This window comes from Oryctolagus cuniculus, chromosome 1 (genome assembly GCF_051225735.1).
Source record: "Oryctolagus cuniculus isolate XC-2025 breed Fujian yellow rabbit chromosome 1, ASM5122573v1, whole genome shotgun sequence".
Taxonomy (NCBI): domain Eukaryota; kingdom Metazoa; phylum Chordata; class Mammalia; order Lagomorpha; family Leporidae; genus Oryctolagus; species Oryctolagus cuniculus.
In genome coordinates, this window is record NC_142867.1 from 1,072,019 (window position 1) to 1,094,225 (window position 22,207).

At 65.9% G+C, this 22,207-nt stretch overlaps 1 protein-coding gene across 3 annotated transcripts in view; it reads right to left on the bottom strand.

Annotated features, from left to right (window-relative positions):
• KCNQ1 (potassium voltage-gated channel subfamily Q member 1) overlaps window positions 1-22,207 on the bottom strand; it is a 275,965-nt gene that overhangs the window by 188,062 nt on the left and 65,696 nt on the right. For all 3 annotated transcript variants that reach the window (XM_070058232.2, XM_070058305.2, XM_089306936.1), the window contains 8 exons: window positions 13,231-13,357; window positions 12,753-12,831; window positions 12,137-12,233; window positions 11,535-11,675; window positions 5,095-5,205; window positions 3,617-3,712; window positions 2,007-2,129; window positions 834-975 (listed from right to left, as the gene is read on the bottom strand). In XM_070058232.2, the coding sequence (XP_069914333.2) occupies window positions 834-975; window positions 2,007-2,129; window positions 3,617-3,712; window positions 5,095-5,205; window positions 11,535-11,675; window positions 12,137-12,233; window positions 12,753-12,831; window positions 13,231-13,357 (916 nt within the window). The remainder of the gene's footprint in view (window positions 1-833; window positions 976-2,006; window positions 2,130-3,616; window positions 3,713-5,094; window positions 5,206-11,534; window positions 11,676-12,136; window positions 12,234-12,752; window positions 12,832-13,230; window positions 13,358-22,207) is intronic.

Below are 22,207 nucleotides of genomic sequence, written 5' to 3' on the forward strand. Positions count from 1 at the left end.
AGAGCAAGGGCGGGAGAGGTGTGGCCGTCCCAAGCATCCTACACTGGCCTGGGGGAGGACAAGGCAGGACCACTCAGCTTTGGTTTTCAGAGAGCTTCTAGACGATCCGGCCTGCTGGACCACTGACACCCACAGGTGGACACTGAACTTGACAGAGAGAAGTCTCCTCTCCCGGGGCCCCCTGGGGTCCCTTCCACCATGGCCTGCCTTCGCTGACTCTGCAGCCTGTGGCTGCAGTCAGGGAGCGCGGGGCCCCCAGACCTTCACAGGCTGCCAGCTGTCCCCTACCCCACAGAACGTTCCACAAGGTGGGGCTGTCACAGGCGCGCAGAGGCAGGGAACACAAGGCTGAGCCCTCCGGGAGGGGCCCCTGGGCTGCCCTCCTCCCTGTGGCGGGGCAGGGGGAGAGGCGCGTGGCAGGCCACGTTCCCACTGCATGGCTGCAGCACATGCTTGCTACCCCCGGGCCTCCCTCCGGGTCTGCTCAGGCAGAGCCTTGCTTGGCAGGGGCATGGTGCCTGCACCAGGCCAGCCAGAGCTTGGTGACAGGGCCTTCAGAGCTCCTGGGCCTCCCTGGCAGTGGGCAAGGCCCAGGAGGTCACCCCCGCGCAGGACACAGGCTCTGCGAGGCAGAGGCAGACCGAGACCGCCGCCGTCCCTCACCCCCGCCTGCTGAGCGAGCCGCCTGGGCCCTGCACGCACAGATCTGGGCCTCAGAGAGACCTCAGGGGCTCGCTCAGGCTCCCTAAACGGCAGTGAGCTTGTGAGTCCCGGGGGCCAGCGGGAGGCTCCAGGCCCCGCCCAGCCCACACCGCCAGCATGACGCTTCTCACCAGAACCGTCGTGGCTGTCCACAGGGAAGTGGTCTGGCCGCCGCTCCTCCGGGGGCTCGCATGTGATCTGGGGGACCGGGAGCGTCTTCTCGCCAGGACTCACACCGTTGTCCTTGTCAAGTTTGAACTTTTTCTTCTTGACCTAAAGATCCCAGACCACAGGAACAGGCATTCACCCCACCTGTGTCCCGGAGCCGGGACTGGGTTCCGAGCACCGGCTCCTGGGGCCAGCTCCCTGCTAACGCACACCCTGGGAGGCAATGGGTGGCGGCTCAAGTGGCTGGGTCCCTGCCACACTCATGGGAGACCTGCATTGCATTCTGGGCGCTCGGGGAGTGAACCAGCAGAGAGGAGTCCTGGTTCTCACTCTAATAACTAACAAGACAGAAACAAAGAACTTAGAAAACTTTGAAGCAGCAGCAGCAGCAGCAGCAGCCGCCAGCAGAATGGCTACTCCAGGGCCTGGCCCGCCGGGCCCTCCGTGGCAGCCTTGGGCACCGCCCCTGCAGCCCAGGGCTGGGCTCCGGCCCTTCCCAGGCACGGGCTCGGCTGCGGTGTGCCAGTGCTGTCCCTCTGCACTGGGGTACCCCAGGGGCTCCAGAAGGGGACAACGGCCCAACGCTGCCTCAGGGCAGGTGGCAAGGAGGGCTGCGCCCAGCACAGCGTCAGAGCCTGGGCCAGGGCTGGGCAGGAGGAAGCGCAGCAGCAGGCTGTGTGGACATCTGGGTGAGAACATGCAGGCAGAGGGGCAGTGGCAGCGAAAACAGGGAAGGCCAGGCCTCCAAGGAGGTGCAGGCGCAGCCAGGACGGAGAGCGAGGCCAGGGTCAGCCCAGCGCCTCACGCACGCTCCCCTGCCAGTCTCACTGCCACCCAGCACCTGCTCGACGCCCCAGGCCTGTGCCGGAGCCCACGGCCAGCCCCACCCCACGCCCTGCCCTGCCCAACCTGGAAAGCCCAGGGCCTCCTCCCCAGCAGCTGGCACCCAATCAGCCAAGCTGCCCTCAGGACCTCCCAGACCTGATGTGGCCACAAGACTGGGGGCAGTGGGACGGCTGGGGCCAAGTGCCAGGCACGCACCTCTGGAACCCAGAACGCTGCGGGTACCCCGTGTGAGGGGCTGGGCCGCCCCGAAACCCCTGCCAGCGCCCCTCCCACCTGCCAGGGGAAGTTACCATGGCGGACTTCTTGGGCTTGGGGCTGGGGGACAGCAGGGCGTGGCCCCGGGTGGGCTTCCGGATATAGATCTTCCACGTGGCTGAGTCGGGGTTCTCGGCGGCGTAGCACCTCCATGCCGTCTGCGGGTGGGCAGAAAGCGGCTGTCGGCAGAGCCGCCCTCCCCACTCGGTCCCCCGGCTGCAGGCCTAGCTCCCACCTGCCGGTCAACCCAGGGAGCTCAGCATGGCCAGCCTGGGATGTGGGCCCCCAGCCAGTCCCTGCTCCTAGGCTGTCTGCCGTGGCTGTGGGCACTGCCTCACCACCAACTGGCCCATGCATCCCGGAAACCTCACCAGCCCCAGCCCCTCTGCTCCACTTCTGCACACCAGGCCCCTCCACAGACGCCCCGAGTCAAGCCCTGGATGCATAGGTGGGACCCGTGTGCTCAGCAACTGGGTCCACAAGGCAAGGGGCTTGGGTGGTCATCGGGTCTGGAGAAGCAGGGCCCCTGGGCTGGCGGGAGGCGGGACTGAATGTCCAGGGAACAAGAGCTGCCCCGAGGCCCTGGAGCACCTCGGGCAGCTGTGGGAGCTTCTTGGGCTCATGCCCTGCAGAGACCCCAGGACGGCCACTGCAGACCCAAACCCGTGCCCTGGAGAGACCCCAGGGCAGCCATTATGGTTGGGGCAAGCTGGAGGAGGTGCCATTAGCACCCAAAGGAGGCCCTGCAGCATCTAAGTGGGCAGGGGTGGCCCCAGGCCATGAGGAGGACACATTTTGGTGGCCTGGTGGCTGCTGGCCATGTGAGCCAGAGAGGGGCAGAGTCGGGGAAGGCGCCTGATTTATGGGCCCCCCTAGAGGAGCCCCAGAGCCAGGTGGGGAGCGGCTGCAGGGGCAGCCCTACTCTCTCCTCACTCAGGCAGATGAGCCATGGGCCCTGATGGCCACTCACCCCCAGCCAGGGGCCTTGCCGCAGCAGAGGGCTTGGGACTCTGAAGCCTGCAGAGATGGCCACAGCCAACCCTGGCCTGTCCAGGCCCCACACCTTCCCCCAGTGCCTGGGGAGGCCACAGCACTCACAGCAGCAGTTGCAGCAGGATCAGGCGAGCTCTGGCCCACTCCCAAACTGTGCCCACACAGGGAGCAGTGGCAGAGACCACAGTGAAAGGCTGGTGCCCATGTGCAGTGTTCTGAGAGCTGAGGTCCCAGCCAGGCCCTCCAGGGTCAGCGCTGCCACCTCCCCTGGCTGTGAGCACGCCTCGCAGCTCCAGGCTCTGCCTTTGCTGCCGCCAGCCCAGGAGCCAAGAGGGTGGCTGTGTCTGGTCATGGGTCCCCAGGGAGCACCGAGCCCTGAGGGGCGCTGGGCTGCCAAGAGGGGAGCCTCCTTCCCTCCCAGACCCAGCTCTGTGCCACACAAGGGGAATCCAGGTGTGACCCTCAGCTGTGGAGGGCGTTGGCCCCACACCCCCCTGCCCACCCTGTGGTCTGGGAGGCAGACCCTTCCCCAGGCAGAGCTGGGCTGCAGGAGGAGCCACGGCAAGGGGCTCGCGCCTCACAGGGGCGGGGGCAGCCTGGCGCATAGGTGGCCACGAGCCAGACACAACCGCCAGGACCGGGCGCCTGTCACCTGGATGAGAGAGGCGGCCGCCGGGATCTGCCTGTTGAAGTGCTTCTGCCTCTGCTTCTGCTGGACCTTGAGGGCGAACCCGGAGCCAAGGATCCCCTGGGAGAGAGGAAACGAGGCCACGTCCACACGGGCTGCCGGCTGCAGCCATCGCAGGGTGGGGGGCAGACCCCCCTCCCCCACTCAGAAGCAAGGAGGCTGGTGCCAAGAGGGACTTGGGTCTCTGACCCACTCCTGAGGCCACTTTGAGGGATTGCAGGGGTTGGACCAGGAAGGGGCTGTCCCGAGACCAGGCTGGGGGCCCACTGCTCCCACCAGCCAGGGCGGCTGACAGGACACAGCCTCAGCACCCAGGGAGTGGCTAGGCCACACACACACACACACACTACACAGACGCACATATGACACACATGTGTTCACATGTAATACGCTAATAATCTATACATCCATGGCACACATGTACCACATAGACACACATGGCACATGTATGTGCACATGTAACATGCTGACATATACCTATCTACACATGCACAGCATCACACACTTGAACATGTGATGCACATGTAAGAAAAATTCAAAGCATTTGTAGAAAGTGGAATTAAAAGAGAAGTCCATTTTGGTGTCACACATTCTGAAATCTGTGTGCGGTTTTGTGCAGTGTGTATGCATTTCCCATGAACTCTTTGTATGCATGGATTTCAAATCTGTTTACCCTGAGATAAATTTCACTCCATTATATGCAAAATTTTTTGTAAAGAATTATTCTGAAAGTCAGAGTTAGAGAGAGAGAGATCCTCCATCCAACAGTTCACTCTCCAGATGGCCACAATGGCCAATGCTGGTCCAGGCGGAAGCCAGGGGCTTCCTCTGGGTCTCCCATGTGAGTGCAGGGGCCCAAGGACTTGGGGGCATCTTCTACTGCTTTCCCAGGCTACAGCAGAGAGCTGGATCGGAAGTGGAACAGCCAGGACTCGAACTGGCGCCCATATGGGATTATGCCACAACACCAGCCCCCACCTGCAAACTTCGTAAACAAATGCACATATATGTTCAGAAACACATGTCATGCTACCCCAGGTGTGTGTCACACATGGTAATGGAACAATGCACATGTGGGTGCACCAGGCAATGCACACCAATAGACACAACAGGCGCTGGAATGGGAGTGCGCAGCTTCCGTGAACTTTTTGAAGACCCCTTATACACATGCACACATCATGCACATACACGCATTCACACGTGCTACACTACATACATGCATGCAAGCACACACACAGAGCAAACTAGAAACTGCTGCCCTCGTGGGCTATCTTCTGGAAAGGGCAGTGGACAAAGCCCTCCCAGGCCACTGCAGGGGACACGCATTCCACCTCTGTGGCTGCTTCTGGGGTCCCTACCCTGAGGCCAAACAAGTGGGCCTGCACCCCCAGTTTCTGTGAGCCTGCGAGCTGGCGACAGGCACAGCCCCCAGGGGCACCCACCGCAGGGAGTGCGAAGAAGGAGATGGCGAAGACGGAGAAGCAGGAGGCAATGGTCTTCCCAACCCACGTCTGGGGCACCTTGTCCCCGTAGCCGATGGTGGTGACGGTGACCTGCCAGGAAGAGGAGGGGCGTGGTCAGGGCAAGATCCCTCCCAGGAGGCCCCGCTCAGCCCAAGCCCGCCTCCCTCACAAGCAGACCCCCAACACCAGGAGGGCCACCAGCCCATATTGCCACTGCCACAGCAGGACAGCCGTGGTCCCAGGCGGTGGCCACCGTGGCCGACACACTGGCTCACTGCCAGAGGGCCCAGGGTGCACGGCCAGGCAGCCAGGCCTCCCACTCCTGAGGAGCCCGGATCCCAGGGCCACCGACGTCGCTGTGCGCCAGCCCCCTGGAGGCAGGAAGCTCCCCACAAGCCGTCCATGCACAGAGAGCAGGCTGGGGATGACGTGACACTTCCTCCGCCACCCAGGGCTCCAGATGTTTCGTTTCTGCTCAGCCTTCTTCTCGGCGGGGGAGCCGTCTGTCCGGACATGCACTGGGACAACGGAAGCACGGGCACCCCCTCACCAGCTCGCCTCCTGCTGGCGTCTGAAGTAGCTCCTGGGCCCCCCGCTGGGCCCAGGCACGACATCCTGCCCACCCGTGTGAGCCAGGAGGCCACCTCGGGGAGCTGCTGCAGCCAGCCCTGGGCAGAGTCCCGGGGGCCCTCAGGGTGCTGCCACAGCCTGCCTCTCTGGTCCTCACAGGCCTGCCCTGGGCACCCACTCCTCACGCCAGCCTGGTGGACAACAGCACACAGGCTCCCTCTCGTACCTGCCCGCGGCACCAGCGAGCGCGGCCCAGGAGGTCTGTTTCTCAGACTGAGGGGTCCCAGGCAGCTCCGTGCCACAGCCCCAGGGGAGGCCCCGAACCCTTGGGCCATGTTGGGCAGCAACACCCACGCTGACACGTGGTACATGAGACAGCTCGGAACAGTGGCGTGGCACAGGCCGGGCAAAGATCACTCCCAGGACGCGGCTAACACTTTCTCAAGACCCCAGGGCTCTGTAATCGGGGGTCTGGGCAATGCTGAGTCCTGGCTGCCGCCTGGGCCCCACCCTGCCCGGCGGTCCAGGTGTCCCTGCGGATGGTGCCATCCTGCAACCTGGCCACCCAGAACCTTTCCCAGCTATGTCGCTGTCCCCTCCACACACACGGCAGAAGCCATCTACTGCCAGGCCCTCTGAGGGGGCTTCCCAGCTGTGTACGTGTGTGCACCTCACACAGACACAGGAACATCCCACACTGACACGCACGGGCAGAGCCACACCACAGCCACACACACTAAGACAAGGCAGTCTGTGCACACGTGGAAGGGGCCAACATCCACATCTGAGCCAGATCCCACCAAGGACACACATACCACACACATGCACACCTCGAGCCCACAAGGGGCCACAGACAAGGCTGATGGGCTGGTGCCCCACACGTGAGGGCCAGGCCTGTCGGAGAGGGGCCGTGGCACAGGGCAGACTGGGGCTATGGCCCAGACTGGGCGTGAGAGGCTGCCCCAACCTGTCCTGGGGAGGGATGACCACCGAGCAGAGGCATGAGGCAAGGCCCCGTGTGCTCACCGGTCCACCTCAGAACCCCGCTGGGCACACGGGCGGCCACCTCTGCCTCCCCAGGGTTGGCTCCCACTCAAGGCTGCTCCCCGCCACACGGAGGCCAAGAGGCAACCCTGGGGTGGGACCAGGCACGGGGCAGGGAAATCAGAGAGGGAGAGGCTCCCGGGGGGCCTGGTGACGGGAGCAGAATCCCAGGGGGCCCTCAGGGTGCGGACACGCTCTGCGGGGCGGGGGCGCAGGGAGAGGCCGGGCAGGTGGGGACCCCCACGTGCTGGAGCCTCATCTGGCCAGCGTTCATGGAGACGTGCGTTTTCCCATCAATGATACATCTTCCTTTCGGAAAACGTGGCAACTTCTACCAAAACCACTTTCTTTAGGTAACCTAGCAGGCCTGTCACTCTGAGACGGGAGCCTTTGAATTCAACACCGAGGACCTGGTGGACAGGTCTACTGCACACACAGCATGTCAAGGGCGTGACCGGGCTCCCAGCACTTGAAAGCTCACAGCAGCCGCCTTACAAGGAGCAGGGGGTGGGGCCTGGGCCTGAGAGGCGGCAGGGGCGGGGGGAGGGGGACTTGGGGACCCCCAGCCACTCCGCAGTCAGACAGCATGCAGTGGTGTCTCTGTCACAGGCAGTCACTCCATCCCTGTCCACCCCCTCCCACACCTGCAGCAGCCAGGGCTGAACCAGGCTGAAGCTGGAAACAACATCTGGGTCCCCCAGCACTTAACAGTAACATCAGGTGATTTACGATACTTAAACGTATTCAGTTGTGATTTGTTTTTAAATAATCCAAAACAATGCCCTTCCCTCCACCTAAGAAAACACCCCCGGGGAGGGAGTAGGAAGAGGCCGGCCTGGACCCTCCTGGAAGGTGGGTGGGTGGGACAGGCAGGTTGGGGGGGGCCGAGAAGACCTCTCCCAAGTCTGCCTCCCCCACCAAACAAGAGTGGCTGGGAGGACTTGGGGGCTTCATTTTGGGGGTCCAGTTAGAGAAGCCAGGGCCTGGCACAGACCCTCCCCGTCCAGTGAGTGAGGGTCTTCTGCTGAGCCTCAGATGCTGCTCCCCCCGTGCAGACACAGGCAGCCCAGGAACCCGCCGCCTCTCGGCTCCCCCGGCTGGAACGGGATGCAGCCCCAGCCGCCGGACAGCGCTCAGCGATACAGGCCCACCAGGGCCCCAGCCAGGCAGCGGCACTGCCAGGAGCCACGGGGGCCAGCAGGGGCCTCCCTGCCTCTGCTCCAGCTGCCCCCACCCTCACTCCTTTCCAGGGACAGAGGCAAGGAACTTGCTCGTCACCAGCCTATCACCCTTCCTCAGCACCCGGCACTGCTGTGCCGCCCTCCCCCACTGGACACGGCTGGCTGCCCTCCCCCACTGGACACGGCTGGCTGCCCTCCCCCACTGGACACGGCTGGCTGCCCTCCCCCACTGGACACGGCTGGCTGCCCTCCCCCACTGGACACGCTGCCCTCCCCCACTGGACATGGCTGCCCTCCCCCACTGGACATGGCTGCCTTCCCCCACTGGACACACTTCCTTGAGGCTGAGCTCCAGAGGGGCTTGGGGCCAGCTCAGAACCACATCTCCAGCCGTGCCTGGTGACCCAGGCTGTCCCTCTCTGCAGACTGAGCCCAGAGACCCTTGGTTATCTGCCCCGGGCCACACAGCAGGCAAGCAGTGCACTTGGGATGCGTCTCCACTCTCCTGACCCACCCTGTTCCATGTTCCAGAGATGCCCACTCCATCTCTCCCAGGCCCGAGGGTCTCGAGTGCTCATCCACACACCCACAAGCGCAGCCGGGGGTCTGTGCAAGGTATCCCGGTGCTGGCCAGCAGGCAGCAAGTGCAGCGAGAGGAACCTGCCTGCAAGGGCCCCTGCCCCAGGGACAGCAGCAGGCTGGGGTCCTGCAGCTGCACACAGGCTGCCCGGCCTGTTCCCCGGCCTCATGGGGGTCCTGCATGGCGACAGGGCTGGCATGGAGGCCTGGGGGCCCTGCTCTGCCTCTGCAGCTCTGCGGGCCCTGCAGGTGAGGAATGGAGAGCCGGCCAGATTCCACAGGACCTGGGGCCGGGACTCCAGCTCCTTTGCCCTGGGTTCTAAATTTAGAGGCCAGGGGTAAACAGCCCAGCGGCCTCCTGGCTGGAGACCCCCAGGCGCTGCACACAGGCGCCGTGCTCGCCTCCACTCCAACTGTAACACAAACAAACGCATTTTGTTCCCGGAGCTCCGGGAGAAAGCATCGCGTCCTCCCCCATCGCCCCCGGCAGCCAGGCCGGGCGCCGCCGGGGACCAGAGAGGTCACGTCTGCTCAGGGATGGGGCCGCCCCGCCTCTGAGCAGACACCCGTGCCTCCCAGCCAGCGAGGGGGCGGCTCCTGCTTCAGAGAGCTCCGAGGGGTACGACCGCCCTGACTGACTCGCTCTGGGCGGCCCAGAGCCGACAGCCAGCGCCCCGGGAAGGACAGACAAGGGACACAGACCCACACAGGGCGACACGGCCCCAGAGCCGACGGCCAGCGCCCCGGGAAGGACAGACGAGGGACACAGACCCACACGGGGCGACACGGCCCCAAGCCCAGGGGCACAGGAGCCACCAGTGGCCAGGAGGGGACAGACCCTCCCCGTCGCCTCCCCTGCTGACCCCTGGATTCAGGCCGAGTGCCGATGAATTAAAGTTGTTTAAGGCACTGCGGGCGCAGCCCTTTGTCCGGACACAGGAAATGAGCCCGCCCAGCCGCCATCCCGCCCACTGTCCCTGGGGCTGGTCACCTGGTCCATTCATCCATGCCACAGACACGTGCTGTGCCCGGACGCCTGCGGCTGCCCTCCAGAACCCCAGCAGCCAGGCAGGCTGGGGAGGGTCCCCACCCGCTCCATGCTTCTGCAGGCCCAGGCTCCGGCTGTGGGCGCCCACAGGTCTCCCAGGAGAAGCCTGTTCGGCCCCAGCACCACACACACCCCCTCCCCCACCCCTGGGTTCTCAGGGCTGTGGGGGAGGGGCCCGGCCTCCAGGCACCGGGTAGACAGCAGAGCGGTGTGGTCTACGGGACGCTGGGGGCGCTCCCGGGGAGTCCCTGCCATCCGCTGGACCCCTACTCCGTCTGTGTGCTCCCGCAGGGGTCAGGCAGGGGCCCACACTCCACGCAGGGGGATGGAGGAGGCCAGGACAAAGGAGCCGGAAGGCGCTGCTGAGGCGCAGGCAGAAGCAGGCAAACCGGCTCCAAGCCCCCGTCTGCGCCGCCCCATCTTGCGTTTCTCTGGTTCCATTTATCCGAGAAGCACCAGGAACACAGCCCCTAACTCGCGCCTGAGACAGCTGTGGGGGCGCCTCCCCATGAATGGGAGCCGTTTGCCCTCGAGCCCCCGGCAGAGGGGGCCCCAGGACGGCCAGGGCCACAGAGCCTGGCGGGAACAATGGCCGGCCAGGGCGCTCAGTGACCAAGGCGCGGGCTGCAGCTGACGGCGCGGGCTGCAGCTGACGGCGCGGGCCAGGGCACTGGTGCCAAGCTGGGCACAAAGGGGCCGTGTTCCCGGCCGGCGGGCGGATGTTTGCACAGGTGTGGGAGTGGGAGCGCCGCGGGCCGGGGGCCGGGAGCAGCCTCTGCTGCCCACAGCTCCAGCGGGCGGCCAGGGAGGCAGGCGGGGCCGTGCCAGGGCTGGGCCCCGCTTATCAGCCGCACTGTGGGCAGCTGCCCCCACGCTTCCTGCTGCTTCCAGGGCCCCCACTGCCCACCTTGCCCCAGGGTGGTCTTCTGGGTTGGGGCAACCTGGCCCCCACCCTGTGCAGGCCCTGCCATGTCCCTGCGACCATCCCCTGCCCAAACTGGCTCAGGCCCACTGCCCAGGGGCCTTCAGGGACTTGGGCGTCCACGGGGCGGGCAGAGGCCGAAAGCAGGACTTGCCCTAACCCGGGAGCTGTGTCAGCATGTCTTTGTCCTCCCAGAGCACGCTGGAAGCTTCCAGAAAACACGTTGACTTGGCCAACATCAAAAGCCCCCAGCGCATGCCTGGCTTTGTGGGGGGGGGGGGGGCACAGGAGTAATGAGAGCACAGGCCAGCTCCCCGCCCTAGGTCCCTGAGAGCGAGCAGGGCCTGATGCCACCACACACCCCACAGTTCCCTCAAGGCTGGGTCCCCTGCCTGGCCTCCCACTCCCCCCTCACAGGGCCCAAGTGGGCCTGGAGACCAGCCTAGGGGAGGGGGAGAGAAGTATCCACGTCCTACCCTGGGTCTCCAGAGGTGGTGGCCCCTCAGCGGGGTGGTCTCAGGGGCTGGTTCCCCGAGTGCCTACAAAACCCTCAGCAGGGGGACCAGTGCAGCACAGCCCCTCCCCCTAAAGATGGCCGCCTAGCTCCTCCGTCCACACAGGACACTCGGGGCTCACGCGGGTCTGCGCCACACCTGAGGCTGGGTGACCCTGGCTTGGAGGCTGCCTGCAGGGCTCCCAGCTGCCCCAGGCAGCTGCAGCTCCGGAGCTCATAGGGCAGGACCCTGACTTCCCCGGCCAGGGCCTTGGAGACCCTTCCCCGCCCTTTCTCCCACCCTGTTTCCTGCCTGGCACCCTGGACCCAGAGCCTGAGACGCACAGGGCACGCAGCAGGCCCAGGCTCCACCATGCACACGCCAAGGCCCGGCTGGACTTCCTGGATGAAACACAAGCTGTCGGCAACCAGCCCAGAGCAGCCTGGGTGGCACGTGGGGCCTCGCACCCTTGGCTCCCAGGATGGATGTGAGGACAGAGAAACCTGAGGTCCAGGAGAGGAGACCGGTCAGCGAGGCCCCAAGCCTCAGGAAAGCAAAGCCCCGGCGCCGCGCCGACTCACCACCCCCCACCACAGTGCGTCCGCGTAGCTGCCGAACTCCACGCGGCCCGACTCGTTCACCGCGTCCTTCTCAGCCAGGTACACGAAGTAGGAGGAGAAGATGAGGCCGAGGAAGCCGATGTACAGGGTGGTGATCAGCTCCTGGGCGGGTAGAAACAGCACCTGAGCCCGGGCCCACAGGCTCCCCCGCAGAAATGGCTCCAGTGCCCCTCTGTGGTGCACACCCAGGTCAGACATCAGAATAAGCTGCTGGGCCCCTGGCCACCCTCCACCACCCTCCAGCCGTGTGCCTGGCCCTCTCCTCTGCTGTGAGAGAGCCGGAAGCTGACCAGTACCCAGCAGCCCCTGCGTGAGAGGAAGGCTGGACCTCGCCCCTGCTGTCCAGGACAGGTACAGCCTGAGCCTGCGGCGGCTGGACTAGGGGACGGGGGTGCAGACCCCACCTGCACGGCTTGCTCTGATGGGTCTGGTTTTTCACCGGCCCAATCATCTCTCATCCTCAGTTCAAAGGAAGGTGGGCCTGAGCCAGGCCTCGGCCGGGCCGGATCCCTGGTGCAGGGCCGCCACAGCGGTGTGGGCTGTGCTGCCGCACGGCCACCCACCTGGCGGTGGATGAAGACCACGGAGCCCAGGAGCCTCCAGGTGCCTCCCTGGCGGTCCACGTGCAGCATCCGCAGGATCTGGAGGAAACGGATGCCCCTGGGGAGGACACGCAGCAGGGCTGGGAAGGCCACGTCTGTCGGGAGGCCCCTTCCCACCAGCCCCCCACTCTGTGCACGGCATCTCCACGGAGACCCCTGCCCCCTGTGCCTGCCCCTCCCGGCCTCAGCCCCCCGTGCTGCCCGAGGCCCTCTCCGGCCTGGCTCTGATCCTCAGGTCCAGGCTGGAGGGCAGCTGTTCAAGCACACTCCTCTGGCCCCAAACTGCTCTCTGGGGGAGACCCAGGGCCACCCCAATTTACAGATGAGCAGGCTGTGTGCCAGTCAGCGAGTCCTAGGTCTCGTGGGCCCCGAGCCCCGGCCACCCCACCTGCCTGCATCACTGTGAACCCTGCCCCCAGCCTGCCGCTCAGCACTCTGGGACAGCGGGCACCCAGCCAAAGGAGCACATTGGAGAGGTGCGTGGAGGGCGAGGCCACCCCAACTTGGAGGGAGGAAGGGAGTAGGCAGCCCCTCCCCCCACAGCCGCAGGCCGTCAGCACCCAGGGCTCAGGCTTACCTGATGGCCGACGTGGCAAACACCTGCCCTTTGGAGCCCACGCACAGCACCACCATGGAGGCCACGACCACGATGAGGTCTTGGGGGAAGAGGGCGGCAGTCAGGACCACTGGCCAGCTGGGCCCAGGGGAAGGGGCTTGCCGGTCAGGAGCGGCAGGCCTAGCCCCCTGCTGCAGCTGTGTGTGAAATCCCTGGCTTCCATGAGGACCAGTTGTGAGGCCCACGAAGGGCCAGGGAACAAAGCTTCAGGCTCTGACCCTGATGACTGGGCTACCCAGGGCCACCAGCGTGCCATCCAGCTGAACCAGGCCAGAAAGGGGAGCCAGCCCCCCCAGACCTGTGGCCAGCAGCCCAGGGCCTTCCCGCCCCTGACAGGTAGAGAATGGGGTATCCCAGTGCTCGGGGCTCTCTGGCGGGGCCGGGCTGGGATACGGACGCTCCCCCTGGCCTGGAAACCCTGTGGGCAGGTGGGACTCACCGATGATGGAGATGGGCTTGCGGGCGAAGCGCAGCCGCCCCCAGAGGCCGACATACTTGCTGCGGCAGCCGGCAGACCAGAGCCGGACCACGTACTCGGTCCCGAAGAACACCACCAGGACGATCTCCTGCGGGACAGAGGGTGAGAGGGCGGGACTGAGGCGGGGCTTGGATGGGGCCACGGCCCAGACACCCGATGGGGCTGCAGCTCTTCCGGCCAGGGGGCCAGGGGGCCAGAGGGCCAAGGGGCCAAGGGGCCAAGGGGCCAGGGGGCCAAGGGGCCAGGGGGCCAGGGGGCCAGGGGGCCAGGAGGCCAAGGGGCCAAGGGGCCAAGGGGCCAAGGGGCCAAGGGGCCAGGGGGCCAGGGGGCCAGGGGGCCAGGGGCAGCTCCGGTCCTCATTCCCCGGCCAGAGCCGACATAAGTGCTGCACCCCAGGGCTCAGGCGCCAAGCTGGGGTTGCAGGGCTGGCTCTGGTGGCACCACGCCCTGCCCAGCTCACACAGCCACTACAACCCCAGGAGCACGGGGCAGGCCCAACAGCAGCTAGGGAGTCACCCCACTGGGGCGCCCACTGTGCCCCCAGAAGGACTGATGGAGAGACAGCTGGACAGAGGACGGATGCAGGTGGCTAAGTGGACAGACGAGCAAGTGGCCAGGTGGGCACCTGGGTAGCTGGCTGACAGGGTGGATGCATGTGCGGGTGGCCAACCTGGTAGACAGGTGGGTGAGTGGACGCATGTGCGAGCAGGGGCATGGGTGGACAGTGGATGGTGCCATGAACAAGCTCGAAGGAGAGGCTGGGCCATGAGCTCACGATACCATCGGCCTCTCTGTGCCCTAGACTGGGCCTTGGGACTGGACCACTAGTCCTCCACGCACCACAGCCCTGAAGCGCCATGCCCTCCCCGCCAGCAGGCTGTGGTGACTGAATGCCTGGGCTCCGAGGGGGCCTGCGTGCCTGCTTTGCAGTAAGACCCAGGACTGCTGCCTGGGCAGCACCTGAGGGCAGTGTGCTGGCGGGGCCCTGCAGTCCACCACGGGCCACACTCAGGGACCCATGTGCACTTCCTGGGAAGGGCGCACACTAGCTCCTGGCAGCCGGGCCTGGCACGTCGCGGGGGGGGGGGCAGCCCTGCGTCCCGGGGCTCCTGCACATGGGCTCCCCGACCCTGGCGGACATGGCCCAAGGCGGGCGGGAAGCGGAGCCCCGGCGTGCACTGCGGATCTGAGGTCTCAGCTCAGCAGCGGTAAGCCTGCCTGGCAGTAGTTCTGTCTCAGCAGCCCACGGAAATGACTTAAGACACCCTCATCTCCCTCAAAAGCAGGGGACCCAGCTCCCAGCCAGCCCAGGCCGGCAGGAGGCCCCCGGGGCAGGTGTGTGGGGTCTGGGGGCCAAGGCAGGTACCCACGTGCGCGTGGGCCTGTTTTCGGCTGGCTCTGCCCATCACCCTAGGAGTGGTGACGATGCCTGGCCCTACCCCATCCCATCCCCAACCAGGAGTCCACCATGACCACTGGGTTCCCACATGTCACTCCTCAGAATGAAGCTGTATTCACGCAACCTTGCTGGTGTCGCGGGCAAGCCCAACAGAGGAGGGGGAAGTGTCTTCCTCTCACCGAAAGTTTTAGGCTCAGACACGGAGCCCACCCAGCACAGTCAGGAGCATGGGGGAGCTGGGGTCTACAGCTTCACTGCACTAGTGGTTGGTGGTCCCTTCCCTCATGCCCGACCCTGTACGCAGCCCCTGAGGACAACAGCTTCTGGCCAGGGGCGCCTCCCAGGGCAGGAGCCCCACTGGTCTTACCCGCTCCCCGTGCTCAGTGCAGAGCTGATCGGATGCAAGCACACATGGTCTGGTCCATCTTGGCCCTCGAGAATCTGGCCACAAGGGCCACTGGCCACAGCATGGGGAGGCTTGTCTGGGCCACAGACACGGTGAGCTCCAGCCCCAAGCACTGAGGCGGGGAGCCCGTGGCTTCACAGAGGCCAGCCCGCCCGGCCACAGGAGGTCCCGGCACCCTGTGGGCCCCACGGGGTCCCAGCTCTGCCCTCCACGCATCTCCCTGCTGCACACCCAGCGGCTTCTCCTCTGGACACTTCCATGGCGCCTTGTGTCTTCTACGGCCACATCCTGAGCTGGACGCATCCTAAGACACTGAAGACCACCAGCGCTAGGCTGGATTTTGACAGCCGTGCGTCCGCCCCGCTCCCCAGCAGTGGCTGCAGCACTTGCGAACACCACAGGGCTGGTGGCCTGGACAGTGGGATCCTCTGGAGGGGTAAGGTGGTGGAATGACCTCGGAGCCTGTTGGACTTGGTAACAGGGTGCCCAGGCTGTGACACGGGCACTGAGTGTTTGTTCAAAGGAAATTCTTTACTGCATGATCCAGCCCACAGACTCCCAGGCCCAAGGCCATAGTCGGAACCCCAGGGGGATCGTGCTGAGGTGGGGCCACGGACCCCCACGCCACGCCGAGGCCCACCCCCACGCTCTCTGACCCAGAGGACAGACGGCACCTCCAAGGCACAGCAGGCTCAGGGACAGCAGGGCCATCTCCCCTGCCCTGGCTGGAGCAGCCACCCGAGATGGGCCCCTGAGCCCAGCTCTGTCTGCCCTGGCTTCAGGCTCATGGGTCTGGACACCTGACCCTAAGCACAGCCCCTGGAGTGAAGAAAATGGCTCAAGGTCCTCCCCACAGCTCGTGACATCCGTCCCCTCCTCCAGCAACCACCTAGCTCCCCCACAATCCCACCCCCACCCGCCTGCCCCTTGCCCTCCAGGCACCCCCACCCCTCTGGGAGCCCTGCACGCCAGGACGCTCCCTGGCTGCACTCCCTGCACGGCCCCAGCGGCCTCAGTGGGGCCCCCATGCTGCCTGCGGGACCTGGGTCAAGGGTACAACAGCCAGAGACGTTGACGGAGGGCGGTCCTGAGCTCCGCCCACAGATCCGGGAGAAGCCGTCCTCCGGCCCCATGGAGACCCCATCAGAGCCAAGGGCCAGGGAGGCCCCGCCCACCCTGCCGCTGTCCTACAGACCAGCAAGGCCGCCTCCTGCTGATGGCTGCTCTATGTCCAGACTGGGCACAGGTCCACGTGGCCCCTCACCAGCCCCTCCAAGCAGGGTGGTCACCCCTGCTGCTGCTCCGGGAGAGGCCGGACCACCTTAGGGAGGGGAGGGGCCTTCCTGGCAAGGCAGAGCACAGACGCCTCCAGGCCCAAAAGTGGGTGTTGGTACGAGAGGCCAGCCTGCCTGGGAAGGCTGACAGCTGTCACACACGGCCATGACCCGGGGCGACAATGGGGGCTCTGGATGAAGGCCCTGACCCTGGGAGAGGGGAAGACCCTGAGAGATGACGAGCTGACAGCTCGGTTGGGGACACAGAGATGGGAAGACAAGCCCGGGCCGTGTGCAGTCCTGAACAGCACCGGCCACCCAAGGTCACCTCGGGGGCCACCAGGGGAGGTTCTGAGGCACGAGATAGCCATGGAGGCACAGGCACAGGAGCCCCCCAGCCCAGACCCCGGGAGGAGGCCGCCCAGGGCCGGGCAGGCAGCTCAGCGCCCTGGCCTGCCCCTCCTGAGGAGCCTGGGGGGAAGAGCAGGAAAGACGCATAGTGACCCAGCACCACGTGGCCGTAGCCACCACCGTGCCACATGGCAAGTTTTCCTGCCAAGGAGTGAGGGCCACAGGCTCCATTCTGCCTGGGGGTGGGTCGAGACCCGGGGTCGGCTCCCCGTGGCGTCACACATGGGACTCGAGGTTCCACCCAGAGGCCGTGGGGAGACGTTTCTCCAAGACACACACACAGTGAATCCCACGTAGAGGGAGATGGACAAAACCCGCAAGGCGCCTCCCTCTCAGGCCCACAAGGGCAGCAGGTGCGGGGAGGACCTGGGGCCGCCAGGCCCACATGAAGGCAACACCACCAGCTCCTCAAACCACAAACGTGGAATCCCCCCAAACTCACTTCTCCTGGGAGCCAAAACACTCAGAAGATAAACCCTCTCATGAAAAAAGACCCCAGAGGAACACGCCGACACTGGCTGGCACCACAATCCCGGTGCCCAAGATAACGGGCAGGGTGCGGACAGAGCCCACCCAGCCGCGCTCAGAGCTGCTCTCACAAAGCAGCAAATCCCCACGCAGGTGACGGGGAGAGGATGAAACGCGCCAGTCACAGGGGGCCCTGCAGGAGCCAGGCCGCAGCACAGGGAGCAGAGAGGGGCTGCAGGGCCTGGGGGCTCTGGTCTGCACGGACACTTGGCTTGGACGGTACTCGCGTGTATCTTACCACCGCCAGGTAAGAAGTAGGGCAGCGGGGAGGGGTGAGCGCTGTGGCCTGGGCCTCCTCTTAGGGTGACCCCAAGTCCTGGACCCAGGCAGAGGGGTGGCCCCGTGAGTTTATCGCACCCACTGGAGGTTCACTGGGAAATCGCCGAAACCAGTGACTTCTGTGCTCCTGGTTCTTTGCCACAACACAGCCAGTGTCCCAGGTTCCCTCTGGGCCAGCTCCCCCGGCCCCCGGGCCACCAGGGCCTCGGGGCTTGGTCATGGGTCAGCTGCGGCTCTGCAGGCCTGAGTGCCGACCTCGGGCCGTGTCCTCCCAGCACAGGCCCGGGCACCTCGCCCAGTCCTCTCAGGAGACACGGGGGACACCGGGTAACACAGGGGTCCAGCTAAGGCGGGAGGAATCAGGCTCCAGACGCTGATAAAACACAGGGGATCCCTGTCCCCGGGGGGCCTCACTGTGGACGCTGGAATCTCGTCACCGGGCAGGCACCCTCAGGAAGTCCGCAGGCAATGCCCCAGGCACAGACACAGTCCTGGAGCCAGGGTCCAGGACCACGGCCCACATTTGGAGTGGCCGCAGCACAACAGGCCCCCCGCCCGAACCCGTGCCTGAGACAAAGGCTTTGCACGGCGCACGCTTATCTGGGCGGCTTCTACTCTGGGTGGACACGAGGTGAAAGGTTGGTGCTGGCCCAAGCCTGTCGCAACCTGGCAAGACCATCGCTCACCGGAAAGCATGAAGGTCACACTGGCCAGCTCGGCCACGGCCACGTGTTTCCCAGCAGGCGAATCTGTGCCATGGGGGAGACTGAGACTCAGCGTGCCGGGGGTCTGACTTAGGAGCACCAAGGGGGTCCACGAGGGAAGGACAGGGGTGGGCACTCAGACAGCCCCGGGCGTGAGGTCTGTTCATGACAGGGCTCCAATATGAACCCCTGAGGATAGTGGAGGGGCCGGTGGCAGGCAGGAAAGCACACCGAGGCAGGGACGCAGGCCTGGGAGACCCTCCAGACCCTCCCAGGACATTCGCTTTCCGGGGTGATGGGATCGGGCCTGGGGGTCTGGGATCCAGGGGCTGGGGTCTCGCCCTCCTCCCACAGCTGGGAAACCTGGGCACCCTGAGTCAGGGAATTCCCCATGGCGGGCAGCGGTCCCCACAGCCCAGGACAGGCTGCAGGGCCAGCTGTTCCAACTCCACGTGGCCCCGATAAGCCACAGAGTGCGCCAGCCTCGGCATTCCCGGGAGGGTCAGCTGGCCGGAGGCACGACACAGGCACGCAGGCTGTCAAAGCACCCTTTGTTCCGGGGCTGCCTTGGCCAGCTGCTCCCAGACGCCAGCCTGTGCCGAGAGCTGGCGGGCCCCCGGTGACATGTGCTGGGCACAGCTGGAACCCTCAGGCCCCACCCACTGCCCACCCTGGGGAGCACCGCCCCCTCTCCAACTGCTGGAGCGGCCCTGGCCCTGGGGCAAGCGCCATGATGTGGCCGGCCAGGTCCAGGTGAAACACAGACCCCAGAGGAGGGCAGCCGGGCTCCTGCTATCGTGGCCACAAGCCACGCGCAGAGACCCTGCCGGGGAGGGGACCCCAGCCCTGCTATGCCCTCTCCCCAACCAGCGCCCTCTGGGCCCTGGCCACCGCTGGGACACTGTCAGCCCATCCGCCCAGCACCACCCTCTGCCCCACTGAACGCGCAGCCCAGACCCGGAGCCTGCCCTCCCCCACAACACAGGCGGGTCTCAGGAGGCCAGGCTCTCAGCTGCCCACACTTGGCTCCATGTGGCCCTGCTGCTCCCCAAGAGCTCTCCCCTCTCACACGAGGCCAGACGTCGTCTACTGACCTGGAGGCAGATAGGCCCAAGGGGAAGGCAGGGACAGCCTAGGGCGTGAGCGCCACTGGCATGGCCGCCCCAGGTCACCCACGCGGGCCGCTCAACCCCTGGCTCGTCTTCCTCGCCTGTGCAGTGGGTACAGAGAAGCACCCACCTCCTAGAGCCCGGGCCTGCTCAGACACAGCAGCAGTGCAGAAGGGAGAGGGGTGCTGGGCGTGCCCAAGTGAGCGGCGAGGGGGTGGAGACGGCCCCAGGCCACCACAGCCACAGGAGCCTGGGCAGGCGGCACCCCGAACCCCTCCCTGTGCCTCCCTGGAGCCTGCCCCTTCCCCACATCTGTCCAAAGCCAAGCTCTCCTTGACAGTGGAGCCCTGACCCTGTACTGGGCAGTGGGACTCACCAAGCCAGAGCCACCTTCCAGGGGACCCCCTCCACCTCCACGCCCATCCCCCAGCACCCGCCTGCTGCTGCCCGAGGCCCTGCCAAGACACCCCAGGTGGGGGGCACATGCTCCCCCTCCTGCCCCAGGCACCTGAGGGGTCCAGAAAGGCCAGCAGAGCCCCTGAGCGCACTCACTGCCTTGGCAGGTGGTGGAGGAGGGGAACGTGACCCTCCCTGAAGTCCTGGTTCTGCAGGACTGGGCACCCTGAATCCCCAGAGCTCCAGCAAGTGCAAGACAACAAGGAGGGCACGTGCTCATCCGCGGGCCCCGGCCGCTGGCCACAGTCAGCTACTGCTCTGCACCCCCAGCCATCAGAGAGACCTGGCTTTGGGGCCACTCTACACAGGGCCACTTCCCCCAGCACCAGCCCTACCTGCCAGCCATCTGGGTGGCTGCCCTCTGCACGGAGAGACCCAAGGCTTGCTCAGTCACCAAGGGGACAGGCATTCCTGCCCTCTGGGCACCCAGGCCTGTGAGTGGGTGGCAGCAGCTGTCTGGCCATTCCATCCTGGACACCACGACGAGTCCCACGAGGCCCAGCAGGGCTCTCGCGTAGTTGCACGTCAGGGCCTGTGCCACACCCAAGCAGCCACGCCTAGGGGACCTGGGAGGGCTGAGAGCTCTCACCCCACCCCCCAGCAGGGGCCACATTCCAGGGGCTCAGTTTGACTCCCCAGGCTGGTGACGCCACACAGTGGCCCGCCTGCAGCTTCCAGGATGCTCCCCAGGGTCCCCGCAGCCTCCCGAAGGCAGCAGGAGCACGATCCTCTGCCCCAGGGATGCCCTGAGCGGCCCTGCCCTGCCGCAGCTGCACCCCAGGCCTGCAGTTCTAAGCCAGCCACTGGGCCTCTGCAAGTGGGCGGGGCGAGGTGAGGCCGTGTGCACGTGCTGTGTGTGCGTGTGTGCAGGCGGCCCAGGCGGAGGTGGGGGAGGGACCACACCCACAGGCCCAGCGCGAACTGGGGTCCATTGTCCTCCAGCTTCCCGGCCTCAGCCTCAGAAGAAAGCTGCCCACCCACGGTGGGGAGGCGTGCAGGGACCCCCGGCTGTCGCACCCCCACGTGTGCCGCCAGTGCCTTGCGGGGACGGCTAGTCACGTGTGTTGCAGGTGGTTCGCTGAGGCGTCTCCACCCCTCCTGGGTGTTCTGGGCTCAGGAGGCAGCAGCATGGGCTGGGCAGCCACCTGACACCATACCAGGAGGGGACGGGGTGCCCCCAGCCCCCGCGCAGCAGATTCTGACAATGCAGCAGAAACTCATGCCCCCTGCCCCACACAGTCCTGGGGCGCACTGGGCACGCTGGGGGGGATGTTACGCCCCGGGTGGGGGCAGCGTGGGGACTGCTGCTTAGCTGGGGGCAGGGCAGCTCCCCCCACCCAGAGAGGGCTGGGCCTCATACCCAGAGCCTGCACTCCCACTTACTTCCCAGGTGATGGGTGAGTGATATCCCTGAGGGTTTATTTTTGTTGTTGTTTTTCATTTGTTTACTGGGAAGAGCTCCAGACAGAGAGGGAGACACAGAGAAAGAGAGAGAGAGAATCTTCATCCCCTGGTTCACTCCCCAGATGGCCACACGGCCTGGGCTGCACCAGGCTGAAGCCAGGAGCTCCATCTGGATGCCCGCGTGGGCGGCGGGTGCAGGGGCCCAGGCACCTCGGCCATCAAACGCTGTTTCTCAGGTGCCCGGCAGGGAGCTGGCTCAGAAGTGGTGCAGCCGGGGCTGGGATGGCGCTGGCGTCGCGAGCAGCAGCCTCAGCCCCCACACCGCGACTTCACCCCAACTCAGAGTGGTCGCGGGCTGGGGGCCACTCCGCAGAGCGCACCCCCGGCGGCGGCGTGAGCCAGGCAGGCAGTCAGCTTTGCACCCAGGCAGGCCGCCCCCGCCTCTGCCAGTCGGCCAGGGGTCTGAGCCGAGCCCCTCTGCTGAGTGTCTTGGGCAGGGACGGGGTGGGGGGCGCCATTTTCTCCGCCAGGAGTTGACTGAGGAAGTGACTGATGACCGAGGGCATCCTGTGACACCTGGGGGGCTCGGGGACGGGCGCCCCTCCCATCGCAGGAAAGCGCCGTGCGAGCCTCTGCCAGCTGCCACGGAGCGGGAGGCAGAGGGGGAGCTGCTGCAGGCGGGGGGCTGCGGCAGGCAGAAAAGTTGGGGGGACAGGAAGGCCATGGTGGGGGAGAGGGAGGGGGGGAGGGGGCAGTTAGGCTGCTGGTGGGGGTGGTGGAGGGGAGAGCAGCAGTGGCTACTGCAAGTGTCCACTCGTGGTGCCCAAGCCAAAGCCCTCAGCACAGGAGCTGGAGACGGTGGCCCTCGTGCACCCAGATGTGAAGCCTCTCAACAAAATGTCAGCCGGCGAGGTCACCAGAGACGCACGGTGAACTCGGGACTGGGTCCACGGAGGTGGCGGCACAGC